The sequence below is a fragment of the Bombina bombina genome, chromosome 2 (assembly GCF_027579735.1).
Source record: "Bombina bombina isolate aBomBom1 chromosome 2, aBomBom1.pri, whole genome shotgun sequence".
Taxonomy (NCBI): Eukaryota; Metazoa; Chordata; class Amphibia; order Anura; family Bombinatoridae; genus Bombina; species Bombina bombina.
Genome location: NC_069500.1, coordinates 105,344,122 through 105,364,335, shown reverse-complemented (window position 1 = coordinate 105,364,335; position 20,214 = coordinate 105,344,122). Strand labels below are relative to the sequence as shown.

The window sequence follows — 20,214 nt, the reverse complement described above, 5'->3', positions numbered from 1 at the left end:
GCCCCCTGCAGATTTGCAGCCAATTGCCAATCAACCCGATGGTATTCGATCGGGTTGATTTCAGGCGATGTCTGTCCGCCTCCTCAGAGCAGGCGGACAGGTTATGGAGCAGCGGCCTTTAGACTCGCCAGAAACACGGGGCATCAAGCTCCGTTCAGAGCTTGATAATTCGGCTCCTTAGATACAAGGTAATCACAGAGGTAAAAAGTATATTAATATAACCGTGCTGGTTATGCAAAACTGGGAAATGGGTAATAAACAGATTATTTATCTTTTTAAATAATAACAATTCTGGAGTAGATTGTACCTTAAAGTAAATCAAGGGCGCGATCCGATATACGGCGCAGGTTTCGGCGCAAGCGTGGAAACCTGCGCTGCCCGTAGTTTCAGCTCGCAACTCAAGCTATCTTATATACGGCGCCGTCAGATGCTAAAGTGCCGTAAATCTGACAAACCAGCGATGTCCAGAAATCTGTGTAAGTACAAATTTCTGGAGTCGCCAGTGACTTACGGCACTTTAGAAACTGCCGCCGCCTAAAAAACCTGACTAAGTTATTAAATAATCCGTACTGTCTAACACGCCTCCCAAACATAGCCCGAAACGTATACCCCTCTATCCGCATTCCCCCCTCTCACTCCTAACAATAAATATATTAACCCCTAAACCGCCGCTCCCGGACCCCGCCGCCAGCTACATTATCTATATTACCCCCTAATCTGACCCCCCTACACCGCCGCTAGCTATATTAAATGTTTTACCCCCTAATGTGAGCCCCCTACCCCGCCGCCACCTACATTAACTATGTTACCCCCTAATATGGTCCCCCTATACTGCCGCCACCTATTTAAACTATATTAACCCCTAATGTGAGCCCCCTACCCCGCCACCACCTATTTAAAATATATTACCCCCTAAAGTGAGCCCCCTACACCGCCGCCACCTATTTAAACTATATTACCCCCTAATGTGAGCCCCCTACACCGCCGCCACCTATTTAAACTATATTAACCCCTAATATGACCCCCCACACCGCCGCCACCTATTTAAACTATATTACCCCCTCTAATGTGAGCCCCCTACCCCGCCGCCACCTATTTAAACTATATTAACCCTTAATCGAATCCCCCTATAACGCCGCCACCTATATTAAAATCATTAACCCCTAATCTAATCCCCCTATACCGCCGCCATCTATATTAAAATTATTAACCCCTAATCTAATCCCCCTATACCGCCGCCACCTATAGTAAATTAAATAAATTAACCCCTAAAATACTAAAATATCCCTACCACTAAACCTAAGTCTAACCCTACAAATAGCCCTGAAAAGGGCTTTTTTGCGTGGCATTACCCCAAAGTAAACAGCTCTATTGCCAGCCCTTAAAAGGGCTTTTTGCGGGCCATTGCCCCAAAGTAATCAGCTCTTTTACCAGCCCTTAAAAGGGCTTTTTGCGGGGCATTGTCACAAAGTAATCAGCTCTTTTGCCTGTAATGTAATCTAATCCTCCTACACCGCCGCCACCTATAATAAATGTATTACCCCCTAATCTAATACCCCTACACCGCCGCCACCTATATTAAATATATTAACCCCTAATATAATACCCCTACACCGCTGCCACCTATATTAACTATATTAACCCTAATTATATTAGGGTTAATATAGTTAATATAGTTATTATATCATATATATTAACTATATTAACCCTATCTATGCGGATGCGAGCTACTTTAATTCTATTGGCTGATTTGAATAGCCAATAGAATAAGAGCTACTGTAATTCTATTGGCTGATTAGAATAGCCAATAGAATTACAGTAGCTCTTATTCTATTGGCTATTCAAATCAGCCAATAGAATTAAAGTAGCTCGCATCCGATTGGCTGATTTGAATTTGAAGGCTCAAATCAGCCAATAGGAATTCAAGGGACGCCATCTTTAATCGCGCACCTTGAATTCCTATTCAGTGTACGGCGGCGATCATATGAAGAGGATCCTCCACGCTCTGGCTCCGGTCTTCAGTTCCAGCGGTCTTCAGTTCCAGCGTCGCCGATCTTCAGTTCCAGCATCGCCGGTCTGCAGTTCCAGATGGACGGTCTTCAGCTCCGCGGTCATCGGTCTTCAACTCCTCCGCTCCGCGCCGGCTGGATCCTGGAAGAAGAGGTCGCCGCCTGGAAGAATACTTCTCTGCCTGGAACAGGACCTTCTCCACCGGTCTTCAGGACAGGTAAGGAGCACTTGGGGGTTAGACTTAGGTTTTTTTAAGGGGGGATTGGGTGGGTTAGAATAGGGGTATGTGGGTGGTGGGTTGTAATGGGGGGTTGTTGTTTTTTTTTACAGGCAAAAGAGCTGATTACTTTGGGGAAATGCCCCACAAAAGGCACTTTTAAAGGGACATTAAACACTAAATACATGCTAGATAGAATGATGCATTCAAAGAAAAGATTAGTCCATGACTAACATGTAGATGTATTTTTTAAAGTTTCATTAGTTGTTTAAAAAGTGACAAAATAAGTGTAAAGTTTTAGTGTCTATAAAACACTGGGAGCTGCCATGTTGTAACTTGTGTTACCTTCTCTGCTGTGGCCAATTAGGGACAGTTATAAATAGGTCACTAGAGTGTGCAACCAATGGTTGTGCTGGATTTAACAGTGTTCTGCACTTCCATTTCTAACAGGAACTGAAAAGCTCACAATTTCAGAATGGAATTACAGGCAAAGAGGACAAAATAAATAATGAAAGTATATTGCAGAGTTGCTTTATTATATACAATTTATCATTTTATATTACCATCTCAAAGTGTTCAATGTCCCTTTAAGGGCTGGCAATAGAGCTGTTTACTTTTGTAATTTAGATTAGGGTAGGGAAATTTTTTTATTTTGGGGGGCTTAGAATAGGTGTAATTAGCTTAAAATACTTGTAATCTTTTTTCTTTTTTTTTATTTAGTTTAGTGTATTTAATTGTAGTTTAGTTTAGATATTTGTAGTTTATTTAATTTATTGATAGTGTAGGTGTATTTGTAACTTAGGTTAGGATTTATTTTACAGGTAAATTGGTAATTATTTTAACTAGGTAGCTATTAAATAGTTATTAACTATTTAATAGCTATTGTACCTAGTTAAAATAAATACCAAGTTACCTGTAAAATATATATAAACCCTAAAATAGTTACAATGTAATTATTAATTATATTGTAGCTATCTTAGGGTTTATTTTATAGGTAAGTATTTAGTTTTAAATAGGAATAATTTTGTTAATATTATTAATATTATTTAGATTTATTTTAATAATAATTAAGTTAGGGGTGTTAGAGTTAGATAGGGTTAATATAGTTAATATATATAATATAATAACTATATTAACTATATTAACCCTAATATAATTAGGGTTAATATAGTTAATATAGGTGGCGGCGGTGTAGGGGGATTCGATTAGGGGTTAATAATTTTAATATAGGTGTCAGCGGTGTAGGGGGATTAGATTAGGGGGTAATACATTTATTATAGGTGGCGGCGGTGTAGGGGGATTAGATTAGGGGGTAATACATTTATTATAGGTGGCGGCGGTGTAGGGGGATTTAGATTACAGGCAAAAGAGCTGATTACTTTGTGACAATGCCCTGCAAAAAGCCCTTTTAAGGGCTGGTAAAAGAGCTGGTTACTTTAGGGCAATGGCCCGCAAAAAGCGCTTTTAAGGGCTGGCAATAGAGCTGTTTACTTTGGGGCAATGCCACGCAAAAAGCCCTTTTCAGGGCTATTTGTAGGGTTAGACTTAGGTTTAGTGGTAGGGAAATTTTAGTATTTTAGGGGTTAATTAATTTAATATAGGTGGCGGTGGTATAGGGGGATTAGATTAGGGGTTAATAATTTAATATAGGTGGCAGCGGTATAGGGGGATTAGATTAGGGGTTAATAATTTAATATAGGTGGCGGCGGTGTAGGGGGCTCACATTAGGGGTTAATATAGTTTAAATAGGTGGCGGCGGTGTAGGGGGATCATATTAGGGGGTAATATAGTTAATGTAGGTGGCGGCGGGTAGGGGGCTCACATTAGGGGGTAAAACATTTAATGTAGCTAGCGGCGGTGTAGGGGGCTCAGATTAGGGGGTGATATAGATAATGTAGCTGGCGGCGGGGTCCGGGAGCAGCGGTTTAGGGATTAAACACTTTATTAGGGATTGCGGCGGGGGATCGCGGTTGACAGGTAGATAGACATTGCGCATGCGTTAGGTATTAGGTTTTATTTTGAAGTTCACGGTTGACAGGTAGATAGACAGTGCGCATGCGTTAGGTGTTAGGTTTTATTTTGCAGCTAATTTAGGGAGTTACGGGGCTCCAATACACAGCATAAGGCTTACTACACCTGCAATTTGTGGCGAGGTGAAAATGGAGTAAGATTTCTCCATTTTCGCCACGTAAGTCCTTACGCTGTATATTGGATACCAAACTGCACTGGTTTGGTATACCTGTCTATGGGCCAAAAAACTACGGCTGAAGGCAGAAATATACGAGCGTAACTTCTATGTTACGCCGTATATGTGATACCAAACCAGCGCAAAATTTGCTGCATATCGGATCGTGGCTCAAAAGCTGGTATTAGTATGTCAAACTCTAATGGAATGGAAAAGTGGCCCTGATAAAAGAAATCTAGTAATTAAAGTGATAGTAACCTTTAATCAATGATTTAGCACAACATGGTTGTATTGTGAGAAATAATATTGTTTATTTAGTATGAGAGCTCAAAATGCATTATAAATATTTTATGTTCAAATCTATAGCCACACGCTTCTGCGCCACAGCTATAGAGCTGCAGCTATGGGTTTTTATAAGTGGGCAATGGTATTCTCATTGGCTGTAATGCCCACTTGTCAAAAAAATGCAACAGGAAGTGGTCGATCAAGGTGATACTTGAAAAATGGATATTGAAAGGTAAAGTATTTATATTTAAAAGGCATTTCCAGCTCTCATATTAATTTAAACAATATGTTTTCATCACATACTGTCATGTGGTATATGGTATTATTGATTAAAATTTACTATTACTTTTATTGAAGTGTTTCATATGTGATTGGGTTAAACGGATACGTAAGTAGCGCATGCATTTCACTGTACCAATTAAAGATGAATTTCAAAAAGAGCTTATAATTTTAACTAATTTCCCACTTTATTTCTATTTATTAAATTTTACACCAAATTTTGTTCAAAACACATGCACGTTCATCGTCCTACCTAGGTATGCTCTTAAATAAAGCAAAGCAAAAAAAACAAACAAAGTAAATAGGGCTGTTGTACTGTAATATAGATAGTGAGAGGGATCATATAAAGAGATGTGCTCTTTCTGTATGCACAGCCCATTTTAATGAACATGTTCTGGGCTCAGGTTAATGAACATGTTCTGGGCTCAGGTTTCAATGAGCAAACACTGCTATTTCAAATACAAAAATGCACCTAAAGAAGCATTTAATGCTCTGAAGCTGGTATAACAGTTCACTGAACGCACATTGACATTATCTAGAATTGCATAACATCTTACCTAATAAATCATTCTGAGAGACCCAGTCCATGATTTTAACATTTGATGCTAATTTGAGACCTTTGGGCCACTGAGATGTTTGGTATCTCCAGATAACTTTCTGGGGGAGTTTGGCAAATCCAGAATTCATCTCTTTTAATATTTCATAGTTAGGGTACGAAGAAATCATTGAGCCCAGTGTCACAACAATAAAACCAGATTCTCCAGATTGTGATATAAATTCTTCCAGTTCCTGTGCAAAAGAAATGTCAGATCTGATCATACTGAGTAAGGTTAACTATAAAAAAAACATAATTGTACTGTGATTAAAATGTAGGTAATTCTCAGGAAAGGCGGAACATGCAGGAAATAGTATCACTTCTAACTGGATCATGGGAGAGATTAGCTTTGTTTGACACAAACTAATTGGTTGGTTTCATCACACCTACTATTATTATTATTATTATCATTTGTAGAGTCCAAACAGATTCTGTAGAACTACTTTCCTAAAGTAGTTCTTAAAGGGACATTAAACATTAAATACATTTTATTAGCATCGTATTGAGGTTATTCCTTACCTCCACTCAGGGTCAGCTCTAAGGGGGGGGCATTGGGGGGGCAATGCCCCCCCAAATGGATTGCTATGCCCCCCCAGGGCAAGAGAAGTGATTTTAAAAAAAATATATAATTTTTTTTTACATTTTAAAAGTGACGGAATGTCCAGGGTCCCAAATGTTGCATCAACCATTTGCAGCCACTGGACCCTGGAGATCCGCCACTGGAGGGCCCAGCTAATCTCTTTACTATCCTCTATTTACAACCAGATAACAAATAAAGTTGCATTTCCCTGCTGGTGCTCTCACAGTTAACCTAGGGCTTGCAATGCCCCTCCTCCTGCTAGCCCACTTACTACAGAGCTGAAGTGAGATGATGACATCATCAGACCTCTGCAGGAAGTGCTGGGAGAAGCTAACAGTCAGTCGGCTAGATTTCGATTTTTGTCGGTAACGACCCGCGTAGCTAACGCTTGCTTTTTTCTGGCCGCACCTTTAAAATAACTCTGGTATTGAGAGTCCACAGAATGGCTGTGTTAGGCTCCAAAAAAGGAGCGTAGAGCATATTTAACGCAACTTCAACTCTCGATACCAGAGTTGCTTACGGACGCGGCCAGCCTCAAAAACGTGCTCGTGCACGATTCCCCCATAGAAAACAATGGGGCTGTTTGAGCTGGAAAAAAACCTAACACCTGCAAAAAAGCCGCGTTCAGCTCCTAACGCAGCCCCATTGTTGTCTATGGGGAAACACTTCCTACGTCTGCACCTAACACCCTAACATGTACCCCGAGTCTAAACACCCCTAACCTTACACTTAATAACCCCTATTCTGCCGCCCCCGCTATCGCTGACCCCTGCATATTATTTTTAACCCCTAATCTGCCGCTCCGTAAACCGCCGCTACTTACATTATCCCTATGTACCCCTAATCTGCTGCCCCTAACACCGCCGACCCCTATATTATATTTATTAACCCCTAATCTGCCCCCCACAACGTCGCCTCCACCTGCCTACACTTATTAACCCCTAATCTGCCGACCTGACCGCACCGCTATTATAATAAAGTTATTAACCCCTAATCCGCCTCACTCACGCCTCAATAACCCTATAATAAATAGTATTAACCCCTAATCTGCCCTCCCTAACATCGCCGACACCTAACTTCAAGTATTAACCCCTAATCTGCCGATCGGAGCTCACCGCTATTCTAATAAATGTATTAACCCCTAAAGCTAAGTCTAACCCTAACACTAACACCCCCCTAAATTAAATATAATTTTAATCTAATGAAATTAATTAACTCTTATTAAATAAATTATTCCTATTTAAAGCTAAATACTTACCTGTAAAATAAATCCTAATATAGCTACAATATAAATTATAATTATATTATAGCTATTTTAGGATTTATATTTATTTTACAGGTAACTTTGTATTTATTTTAACCAGGTACAATAGCTATTAAATAGTTAAGAACTATTTAATAGCTAAAATAGTTAAAATAATTGCAAAATTACCTGTAAAATAAATCCTAACCTAAGTTACAATTAAACCTAACACTACACTATCAATAAATTAATTAAATAAAATACCAACAATTACCTACAATTAAACCTAACACTACACTATCAACAAATTATTTAAATACAATATCTACAAATAAATACAATGAAATAAACTAACTAAAGTACAAAAAATAAAAAAGAACTAAGTTACAAAAAATAAAAAAATATTTACAAACATTAGAAAAATATTACAACAATTTTAAACTAATTACACCTACTCTAAGCCCCCTAATAAAATAACAAAGCCCCCCAAAATAAAAAAATACCCTACCCTATTCTAAATTACAAAAGTTCAAAGCTCTTTTACCTTACCAGCCCTGAATAGGGCCCTTTGCGGGGCATGTCCCAAAGAATTCAGCTCTTTTGCCTGTAAAAAGAAACATACAATACCCCCCCCCCAACATTACAACCCACCACCCACATACCCCTAATCTAACCCAAACCCCCCTTAAATAAACCTAACACTAAGCCCCTGAAGATCTTCCTACCTTATCTTCACCCTGCCAGGTTCACCGATCCGTCCTCGGAACTCTAGATCCAAGCCTCGGAAGTGTTGATCCAAGCCCAAGCAGGGGGCTGAAGAGTGACGTCCATCCTCGGGCTGAAGTCTGGATCCAAGCGGCGACTGAAGAAATCCATCCTCGGGCTGAAGTCGGAAGTCCATCATCTGGATGAAGTCTTCTATCAAGCCGCATCTTCAATCTTCTTTCTTCTGGAGCCGACGCGGAACATCCTCTTCAACCGACGACTAGACGATGAATGACGGTTCCTTTAAATGACGTCATCCAAGATGGCGTCCCTCGAATTCCGATTGGCTGATAGGATTCTATCAGCCAATCGGAATTAAGGTAGGAATATTCTGATTGGCTGATGGAATCAGCCAATCAGAATCAAGTTCAATCCGATTGGCTGATCTAATCAGCCAATCAGATTGAGCTCACATTCTATTGGCTGTTCCGATCAGCCAATAGAATGCGAGCTCAATCTGATTGGCTGATTGGAATTGTCCTACCTTAATTCCGATTGGCTGATAGAATCCTATCAGCCAATCGGAATTCGAGGGACGCCATCTTGGATGACGTCCCTTAAAGGAACCGTCATTCGTCAGGAAGTCGTCGTCGGAAGAAGATGGGTCCGCGGTGGAGGTCTTCAAGATGGAGCCGGTCCTCATCGGATGAAGATAGAAGATGCCGCTTGGAAGAAGATGGTTGCCGGTCCGGATCTACTCTTCTTCCCGGATAGGATGAAGACTTTGGAGCCTCTTCTGGACTTCTTCAGCCGTCGGATGATGGATGTCTAGCCCCCGCTTGGGCTTAGATGAAGATATCAGAGCCAGGATGGATCGGTGTGATACCCGGTGAGGTGAAGACAAGGTAGGAAGATCTTCAGGGGCTTAGTGTTAGGTTTATTTAAGGGGGGTTTGGGTTAGATTAGGGGTATATGGGTGGTGGTTTGTAATGTTGGGGGGGTATTGTATGTATTTTTTTACAGGAAAAAGAGCTGAATTTCTTGGGGCATGCCCCGCAAAGGGCCCTATTCAGGGCTGGTAAGGTAAAAGAGCTTTGAACTTTTGTAATTTAGAATAGGGTAGGGCATTTTTTATTTTGGGGGTCTTTCTTATTTTATTAGGGGGCTTAGAGTAGGTGTAATTAGTTTAAAATTGTTGTAATATTTTTCTTATGTTTGTAAATATTTTTTTATTTTTTGTAACTTAGTTCTTCTTTATTTTTTGTACTTTAGTTAGTTTATTTCATTGTAGTTATTTGTAGGTATTGTATTTAATTAATTTATTGATAGTGTAGTGTTAGGTTTAATTGTAGGTAATTGTAGGTATTTTATTTAATTTATTTATTGATCGTGTAGTGTTAGGTTTAATTGTAACTTAGGTTAGGATTTATTTTACAGGTAATTTTGTAATTATTTTAACTATTTTAGCTATTAAATAGTTCTTAACTATTTAATAGCTATTGTACCTGGTTAAAATAAATACAAAGTTACCTGTAAAATAAATATAAATCCTAAAATAGCTATAATATAATTATGATTTATATTGTAGCTATATTAGGGTTTATTTTACAGGTAAGTATTTAGTTTTAAATAGGAATAGTTTATTTCATAAGAGTTAATTAATTTCGTTAGATTAAAATTATATTTAATTTAGGGGGGTGTTAGTGTTGGGGTTAGACTTAGCTTTAGGGGTTAATACATTTATTAGAATAGCGGCGAGATTTGGTCGGCAGATTAGGGGTTAATAATTGAAGTTAGGTGTCGGCGATGTTAGGGAGGGCAGATTAGGGGTTAATAAATATAATATAGGGGTCGGCGGTGTTAGGGGCAGCAGATTAGGGGTACATAGCTATAATGTAGCTGGCGGCGGCGTGCGGACGGCAGATTAGGGGTTAATAAGTGTAGGTAGATGGCGGCGACGTTGTGGGGGGCAGATTAGGGGTTAATAAATATAATATAGGGGTCGGCGGTGTTAGGGGCAGCAGATTAGGGGTACATAAGGATAACGTAGGTGGCGGTCGGCAGATTAGGGGTTAAAAAAATTTAATTGAGTGTCGGCGATGTGGGGGGGCCTCGGTTTAGGGGTACATAGGTAGTTTATGGGTGTTAGTGTACTTTAGGGCACAGTAGTTAAGAGCTTTATGAACCGGCGTTAGCCCAGAAAGCTCTTAACTACTGACTTTTTTCTGCGGCTGGAGTTTTGTTGTTAGAATTCTAACGCTCACTTCAGCCACGACTCTAAATACCGGAGTTAGAAAGATCCCATTGAAAAGATAGGATAGGCAATTGACGTAAGGGGATCTGCGGTATGGAAAAGTTGCTGCTGAAAAGTGAGCGTTAGACCCTTTTTTGACTGACTCCAAATACCGGCGGTAGCCTAAAACCAGCGTTAGGAGCCTCTAACGCTGGTTTTCACGGCTACCGCCAAACTCCAAATCTAGGCCAGTGAGAGGGAAGGCAGAAGTTATTTTGTGAAAACACAGCCGTATAACCAATGTGTGTGTGAGAGTAGTATCCCTTCCCTATTGTGCTTTATGTCCTGGCAGCCACAGATAAAGAAGCAAATTGTGTGCATTGTGCCTGCTTTATCTGCAGTGATCAGTGTAAAATGTGTGTCAGATTATAGGTGCTCAAATACACACACTTCATATGTAGCTGTAGGACAATGAGTGAAATAGCCTTATGTTTATTATTTACATGTTTCAAAACATCTCCTATTTGTCCCCAAGGTTGTTTTATTTTATATATATATATATATATATATATATATATATATATATATATATATATATATATATATATATATATATATATATATATATATATATATACACACACATACATACACACAATACACACACTGTGTGTATATATATATATATATATATTGTTTGTGTGTATATATATATATATGTGTGTGTGTATATACATATATACCGTGTGTATGTGTGTGTGTATATATATATATATATATATATATATATACACGCACAGTGTGTGTGTGAGTATGTAAATATATATATATATATATATATATATATATATATATATATAGATAGATAGATATACTGTGTGTGTGTGTGTATATATATATATATATATATATATATATATATATATATATATATATATGTGTGTGTGTGTGTGTATATGTATATGTATATGTATATATATATATATATATATATATATATATATATATATAATTTGTGTGTATATACATACTGTATATACTGTGTGTGTGCTGGTAAATATCATTAATAATATATGTACAAGTAATGTGCTGCTTGGCACTCAAATTTATTGTCACTTAAAAGCTTATTTGATCATTAGTAGGGTCATTAGTAGAGCTACACATGCAAACAGTGTCCACTGGCTTTGTCATATGTGGGAGACATTCCTGAGATATGACAAATGTAACCCCTGCACTGCCATAAATCTGGTAAATGTAACTGCTGCGGCACTGCCAGACATCTTATAAATTTAACCCCTATACTCCTTGAGATATGACACATGTAACCGCTGCACATCCAGAAATATAAACAAATCTAACTCCTGCACAGCCAGAGATCTGATAAATGTAACCCCTGGACTGCCACAGTAGGTCTGCTCTTATTTTGACTCTCATACATGCTTTTTAAATGCATGCCCCCTCGTGAAAAAAAAAAGCCTCCCCATTTCATTCGTTCTGGAGCCGACCCTGCTTCCACTAGTCAAGGGTGATGCCATGTTGAAATCTAGCTTTCACTGCATTCCAGTGCTGGTATGTTTGCACATGTGCAGCAACTCTCCTTCAGATGGCTACAGTAAAACCTAGGGGGGTACTCATAATCAGATGGAGCGAGTTGCATCCCTTTAAATAAAATATATAACACTCTAAAATTCTATAAAAATGTTATTCACTAGTAAACACTAATATGATGTTCTTCAGGGAACGTTTTAAAGGCATTCTTAAGACTGCTGCTCCTTAACTCGTACGCTTCCTCTGAGGCAGCGGACATCAATCCGCTCGATCGCATACGATCGGGTTGATTGACACCGAATCTGCAGGGGGAGGCATTGCACAAGTAGTTCACCAGAACTGCTTGTGCAATGATAAATGCTGACAGCGTATGCTGTCGGCATTTGTCAATGTGTGGCGGACATAATCCACTACTGCGGATCATGTCGGCTCACACTTTGTTAAATCGGCCCCTTAGGGTCAATAATAAAAAATTACAAATTAAAGCATGTCATTTTTGCTTTAGGATGCTCCTTTAATTGACCCCTTGAGAAAAACCATACTCACTTGTGATACAGGTTTCGTTGGTTTTGCTAATAGACCACCAATGTATTGTATATGCGGCAAAAGTGGGCGTGCAAAATCCAACGAGAAATCTGTATTGTAAAGCCACAATTCTGCTTTGAGGTAGAGGTCAGACAGAAATGGCCTGGATTCATAGGGGAAATGCTTTTTAATGACATCCTCAAATTGGGCTTGAACTTTTCTTTCTACGAAATGTGAACCGAAATACATGAAAATGTTCTTCACACGCTCAAAAAAATCCATGTGGTCTGTTAGCGAGGACTGGAATATAGGAACATAGGATAAAGGCGTGGGCAATCCAATATGTTCACCATTAGCAAAGGTCCCAGGAAAGAAAGCTATGTAAGGTACACCAAGCTTTTCGACAACCAGAAAAGTACAAGGGTTTAAAGCGTCTATCACCGCAATGTCATATTTGTCAGCCTTTAATGAGTCTAAAATATCTGTCTGATTTAATGTTGCATTGCACTGTTTTGACAGCTGGCCCATGAATGTTATATAATCATTAAGGCTGGATCTGCAAGAGAAATAAAAGTCATTAAGTACATTCACTGATTGAACATACAAACTAATGACATTATATACTGTATAATGCATTTAAGACAATTTAAGTGCATGTCTATGCATTCAAACAAATACAGTGTCACTATTGCATGTGATGCAATAACATATAAATGTGTAAATATACAACATTATGCCTGTGTGTTTAAACAAATACAGTGTCACTATTGCATGTGATACAATTACATATAAATATGTAAATATAGAACATTATGCCTGTTTGTTTAAACAAATACAGTGTCACTATTGCATGTGATACAATAACATATAAATGTGTAAATATAGAACATTATGCCGGTGTGTTTAAACAAATACAGTGACCCCTATTTATCAACCCGTCAACTTACTTGCATTCGCCGGCACCAATACGTTCGCCTAACATCGCTGCCGCGGACCTGAATACGTTCTCCAAGGTTACCAAAAAAGTTGTCAAAAAGCCACGCACCAAGTACGGGGCGATGAGCAGCGGACTGTTGTTAACTAACAGTCATCGATCTTGCTGGTCTTCGGCTTTTTCCCAGCTTTATTTGTATACTGTCACTAAACACCCACACTATACTAAACTGTTTTACCCCTATCCTGCTGCTCCTGGACCCCGCCGCAACTAAATAAAGTTATTAACCCCTAAACCGTCGCTGCCGGAGTTTACCGCCACCTACATTATACTTATTAACCCCTAATCTGCCCCCCCCCCGAAACCGCCGCCACCTACATAATACTTATTAACCCCTAATCTGCCATCCCCAACGTCGCCGCCACTATATTAAATTTATTAACCCTAATCCTAAGTCTAACCCTAACACCCCGTACCTTAAATCTAATTATAGATTATAAAATTACTATCATTAACTGCATTATTCCTATTTAAAACTAAAATACTTACCTGTAAAATAAACCCTAAGCTAGCTACAATATAACTAATAGTTACATTGTAGCCATCTTAGGGTTTATTTTTATTACAGGCAAGTTTGTATTTATTTTAACTAGGTAGAATAGTTACTAACTATTTAGTTAACTATTTAATAACTACCTAGCTAAAATAAATACAAAAGTACCTGTAAAATAAAACCTAACCTAAGTTACAATAACACCTAACACTACACTATAATTTAATAAATTACATACAATTAACTAAATTATATACAATTATCTAAAGTACAAAAAACAAACACTAAATTACAGAAAATAATAAACAAATTACAGAAATTTAAACTAATTACACCTAATCTAATAGCCCTATCAAAATAAAAAAATCCCCCCAATATAAAAAACCCTAGCCTAAACTAAACTACCAATAGCCCTTAAAAGGGCCTTTTGCGGGGCATTGCCCCAAAGTAATCAGCTCTTTTACCTGTAAAAAAAAAATACAAACAACCCCCCCAACAGTAAAACCCACCACCCACACAACCAACCCCCCCAAAATAATCCTAACTAAAAAAAACTAAGCTCCCCATTGCCCTGAAAAGGGCATTTGGATGGGCATTGCCCTTAAAAGGGCAGTTAGCTCTTTTGCGGCCCAAAGCCCTAACCTAAAAATAAAACCCACCTAATACACCCTTAAAAAAACCTAACACTAACCCCCTGAAGATCGACTTAACAGGAGACGTCTTCATCCAAGCCGGGCAGAAGTGGTCCTCCAGACGAGCAGAAGTCTTCATCCAAGCTGGCCAGAAGTGGTCCTCCAGGCGGCAGGTCTTCATCCAGACAGCATCTTCTATCTTCATCCTTCCGGCGAGGAGCGGGTCCATCTTCAAGACATCCGACGCGGAGCATCCTCTTCGGCCGATGACTACCCGATGAATGAAGGTTCCTTTAAGTGACGTCATCCACGTCCAGGCAGGCAACTGCAATTGAATTCTATCAGCCAATCGGAATTAAGGTAGAAAAAATCCTATTGGCGGATGCAATCAGCCAATAGGATTAAACTTCAATCCTATTAGCTGATTGGAACAGCCAATAGAATGCAAGTTCAATCCTATTGGCTGTTCCAATCAGCCAATAGGATTGAAGTACAATCCTATTGGCTGATTTCATCAGCCAATAGGATTTTTTCTACCTTAATTCCGATTGGCTGATAGAATTCTATCAGCCAATCGGAATCTAAGGGACGCCATCTTGGATGACGTCACTTAAAGGAACCTTCATTCGTCGGGTAGTCGTCGGCTGAAGAGGATGCTCCGCGTCGGATGTCTTGAAGATGGACCCGCTCCGCTCCGGATTGATGAAGATAGAAGATGCCGTCTGGATGAAGACTTCTACCCGCCTGGAGGACCACTTCTGCCCGGCTTGGATGAAGACATCTCCCGGTAAGTCGATCTTCAGGGGGTTAGTGTTAGGTTTTTTTTTAAGGGTGTATTGGGTGGGTTTTATTTTTAGGTTAGGGCTTTGGGCCGCAAAAGAGCTAACTGCTAGTGATGTCGCGAACCTAAAAATTTGCGTTCGCGAACGGCGGACACGAACTTCCGCAACTGTTCGCGAACGGTCGAACCGGGCGAACCACCATAGACTTCAATAGGCAGGCGAATTTTAAAACCCACAGGGACTCTTTCTGGCCACAAAAGTGATGGAAAAGTTGTTTCAAGGGTACTAACACCTGGACTGTGGTATGCCGGAGGGGGATCCATGGCAAAACTCCCATGGAAAATTACATAGTTGATGCAGAGTCTGGTTTTAATCCATAAAGGGCACTTTTTTTTTTAAAATTTACACTACTGTTACAACAGATATGAGTGGTGGCACTGGGCAAGTGGGCACAATATACGCTGTGAGCCTGACACACACGCTGGCAGGCAGGCAGGCAACTGCAATTAGATTACACTAGCAGACTGATGTTTCACAGTCAAAAAAGTTTTGTTTTTTTTAAACTAACACTACTGTTACAACAGATATGAGTGGTGGCACTGGGCAAGTGGGCACAGTATACGCTGTGAGCCTGGCACACACGCTGGCAGGCAGGCAACTGCAATTAGATTACACAAGCAGACTGATGTTTCACAGTCAAAAAAGTTTTGTTTTTTTAAATTTACACTACTGTTACAACAGATATGAGTGGTGGCACTGGGCAAGTGGGCCTGGCACACACGCTGGCAGACAGGCAACTGCAATTAGATTACACAAGCAGACTGATGTTTCACAGTGAAAAAAGTTTTTTTTTTTTAAATTTACACTACTGTTACACCAGATTTGAGTGGTGGCACTGGGCAAGTAGACCTGGCACACACGCTGGCAGGCAGGCAACTGCAATTAGATTACACTAGCAGACTGATGTTTCACAGTCAAAAAAGTATTTTTTTTTTAAATTTACACTACTGTTACAACAGATATGAGTGGTGGCACTGGGTAAGTGAGTCTAGCACACATGCTGGCAGGCAGGCAACTGCAATTAGATTACACTAGCAGACTGATGTTTCACAGTCAAAAAATTTTTTTTTTTAAATTTACACTACTGTTGCACCAGATATGAGTGGTGGCATTGGGCAAGTGGGCACAGTATATGCTGTGAGCCTGGCACACACGCTGGCAGGCAGGCAGGCAACTGCAATTAGATTACACAAGCAGACTGATGTTTCACAGTCAAAAATGTTTTTTTTTTAAATTTACACTACTGTTACACCAGATATGAGTGGTGGCACTGGGCAAGTGGGCACAGTATACGCTGTGAGCCAGGCACACACGCTGGCAGACAGGCAACTGCAATTAGATTACACTAGCAGACTGATGTTTCACAGTCAAAAAAGTTTTTTTTTTTTAAATTTACACTACTGTTACAACAGATATGAGTGGTGGCACTGGGCAAGTGGGCACAGTATACGCTGTGAGCCTGGCACACACGCTGGCAGGCAACTGCAATTAGATTACACAAGCAGACTGATGTTTCACAGTCAAAAAAGTTTTTTTTTTTAAATTTACACTACTGTTACACCAGATATGAGTGGTGGCACTGGGCAAGTGGACCTGGCACACACGCTGGCAGGCAGGCAACTGCAATTAGATTACACTAGCAGACTGATGTTTCACAGTCAAAAAAGTTGTTGTTTTTTAAATTTACACTACTGTTACAACAGATATGAGTGGTGGCACTGGGCAAGTGGGCCTGGCACACACACTGGCAGGCAGGCAGGCAACTGCAATTAGATTACACAAGCAGACTGATGTTTCACAGTCAAAAAAGTTTTTTTTTAAATTTACACTACTGTTACACCAGATATGAGTGGTGGCACTGGGCAAGTGAGCCTGGCACACAGACTGGCATGCAGGCAGGCAACTGCAATTAGATTACACTAGCAAACTGATGTTTCACAGTCAAAAAAGTTTTTTTTGTTTTAAATTTACACTACTGTTTGTTACAACAGATATGAGTGGTGGCACTGGGCAAGTGAGCCTGGCACACACGCTGGCAGGCAGGCAACTGCAATTAGATTACACAAGCAGACTGATGTTTCACAGTCAAAAAAGTTTTTTTTTTTTTAAATTTACACTACTGTTACACCAGATATGAGTGGTGGCACTGGGCAAGTGGGCACAGTATACGCTGTGAGCCTGGCACACACGCTGGCAGGCAGGCAACTGCAATTAGATTACACTAGCAGACTGATGTTTCACAGTCAAAAAAGTTTTTTTAAAAAAATTTACACTACTGTTACACCAGATATGAGTGGTGGCACTGGGCAAGTGGGCACAGTATATGCTGTGAGCCTGGCACACACGCTGGCATGCAGGCAACTGCAATTAGATTACACTAGCAGACTGATGTTTCACAGTCAAAAAAGTTTTTTTTTTTAAATTTACACTACTGTTACAACAGATATGAGTGGTGGCACTGGGCAAGTGGGCACAGTATACACTGTGAGCCTGACACACACGCTGGCAGGCAGGCAACTGCAATTAGATTACACAGGGGAAAAAAAAACCAGACTGATATTCTAGCCCTAAAAAGGGCTTTTTGGGGTGCTGTCCTTACAGCAGAGATCAGATGAGTCCTTCAGGACTGTAGTGGACACTGAATACACTAGCCTAGCTATCAATTTCCCTATTAAATCAGCAGCAGCTACACTGTCCCTCCTCTCACTAAGAAAGCAGCTTCCGAATTAATCTAAAATGGCTGCTGTCCAGGAGCTGGGAGGTCTGGGAGGGATGGTCTGCTGCTGATTGGCTGGAATGTGTCTGCAGACTGTGAGATACAGGGTCAAAGTTTACTCAGTGATGACGAATAGGGGACGGATCGAACATCGCATATGTTCGCCCGCCGTTGCGAACGCGAACAAGCTATGTTCGCCGGGAACTATTCGCCGGCGAACAATTCGAGACATCACTACTAACTGCCCTTTTAAGGGCAATGCCCATCCAAATGCACTTTTCAGGGCAATAGGGAGCTTAGGTTTTTTTAGATTTTTTTCGGGGGGTTGTTTGTGTGGGTGGTGGGTTTTACTGTTGGGGGGTTGTTTGCATTTTTTTTTACAGGTAAAAGAGCTGATTACTTTGGGGCATTGCCCCGCAAAAGGCCCTTTTAAGGGCCTTTGGTAGTTTAGTTTAGGCTAGGGTTTTTTATTTTGGGGGGCTTTTATATTTTGATAGGGCTATTAGATTAGGTGTAATTAGTTTAAATTTCTGTAATTTGTTTATTATTTTCTGTAATTTAGTGTTTGTTTGTTTTTGTACTTTAGATATTGTATATAATTTAGTTTATTGTATGTAATTTATTTAATTGTATTTAATTGTAGTGTAGTGTTAGGTGTTATTGTAAATGAGGTTAGGTTTTATTTTACAGGTACTTTTGTATTTATTTTAGCTAGGTAGTTAGTAAATAGTTAATAACTATTTAATAACTATTCTACCTAGTTAAAATAAATACAAACTTGCCTGTAAAATAAAAATAAACCCTAAGATGGCTACAATGTAACTATTAGTTATATTGTAGCTAGCTTAGGGTTTATTTTATAGGTAAGTATTTAGTTTTAAATAGGAATAATCTAGTTAATGATAGTAATTTTTTTTATATTTAATTAAAATAGATTTAAGTTAGGGGGTGTTAGGGTTAGACTTAGGTTTAGGGGTTTATAAATTTAATATAGTGGCAGCAATGTTGGGGACGGCAGATTAGGAGTTAATAACATAATGTAGGTGGCGGCGGTGTTGGGGGTGGCAGCTTAGGGGTTAATGTAGGTGGCGGCGGTGGCGGCAGATTAGGGGTGTTTAGACTCAGGGGTTATGTTAGGGTGTTAGGTGTAAATATAACTGTATTCTCCTATAGGCATCAATGGGATATCGGGCAGCAGCAAACATGAGCTTTAGCTGCTTTCAGACTCCCATTGATTCCTATGGCATCTGCCGCCTCCAGGGTGACGGATTGAAAACCAGTACGCAGGGCCGGAATAGTGCCGAGTGTACCTGGTAGAAATTTGTTAACTTTCAAAAGTAGTCAGATAGTGCCGAATTTGCATTCGGAACATCTGTAGTGACGTAAGCATCGATCTGTGTCGGACTGAGACCGGCGGATCGTATGTTATGTCACAAAATTCTACTTCAGCCAGTCTGTAGGGTTTGATAAATAAGAGGAATCAGGCTCGCCACAATTACGCTGCAGAATTCCAGCGTATTTGCGGTTGACGGCTTAATAAATAGGCCCCAGTGTCACTATTGCATGTGATACAATAACATATAAATGTGTATTAATAGAACATTATGCCTGTGTGTTTAAACAAATACAGTGTCACTATTGCATGTGATACAATAACATATAAATTTGTAAATATAGAACATTATGCTGGTGTGTTTAAACAAATACAGTGTCCCTATTGCATGTCATACAATAACATATAAATGTGTAAATATAGAACATTACGCCTGTGTGTTTAAACAAATACAGTGTCACTATTGCTTATGATACAATAACACATAAATGTGTAAATATAGAACATTATGCCGGTGTGTTTAAACAAATACAGTGTCACTATTGCATGTGATACAATAACATATAAATGTGTAAATATAGAACATTATGCCGGTGTGTTTAAACAAATACAGTGCCACTATTGCATGTGATACAATAACATATAAATGTGTAAATATAGAACATTACGCCTGTGTGTTTAAACAAATACAGTGTCACTATTGCATGTGATACAATAACATATAACTGTGTATCAATAGAACATTATGCCGGTGTGTTTAAACAAATACAGTGCCACTATTGCATGTGATACAATAACA

At 39.4% G+C, this 20,214-nt stretch overlaps 1 protein-coding gene across 1 annotated transcript in view; it reads right to left on the bottom strand.

Annotated features, from left to right (window-relative positions):
• LOC128648501 (UDP-glucuronosyltransferase 3A1) overlaps window positions 1-20,214 on the bottom strand; it is an 85,826-nt gene that overhangs the window by 19,941 nt on the left and 45,671 nt on the right. The window contains exons 4-5 of the mRNA XM_053701208.1: window positions 12,427-12,961; window positions 5,534-5,765 (exon numbers count right to left, since the gene is read on the bottom strand). Of these exons, the coding sequence (XP_053557183.1) occupies window positions 5,534-5,765; window positions 12,427-12,961 (767 nt within the window). The remainder of the gene's footprint in view (window positions 1-5,533; window positions 5,766-12,426; window positions 12,962-20,214) is intronic.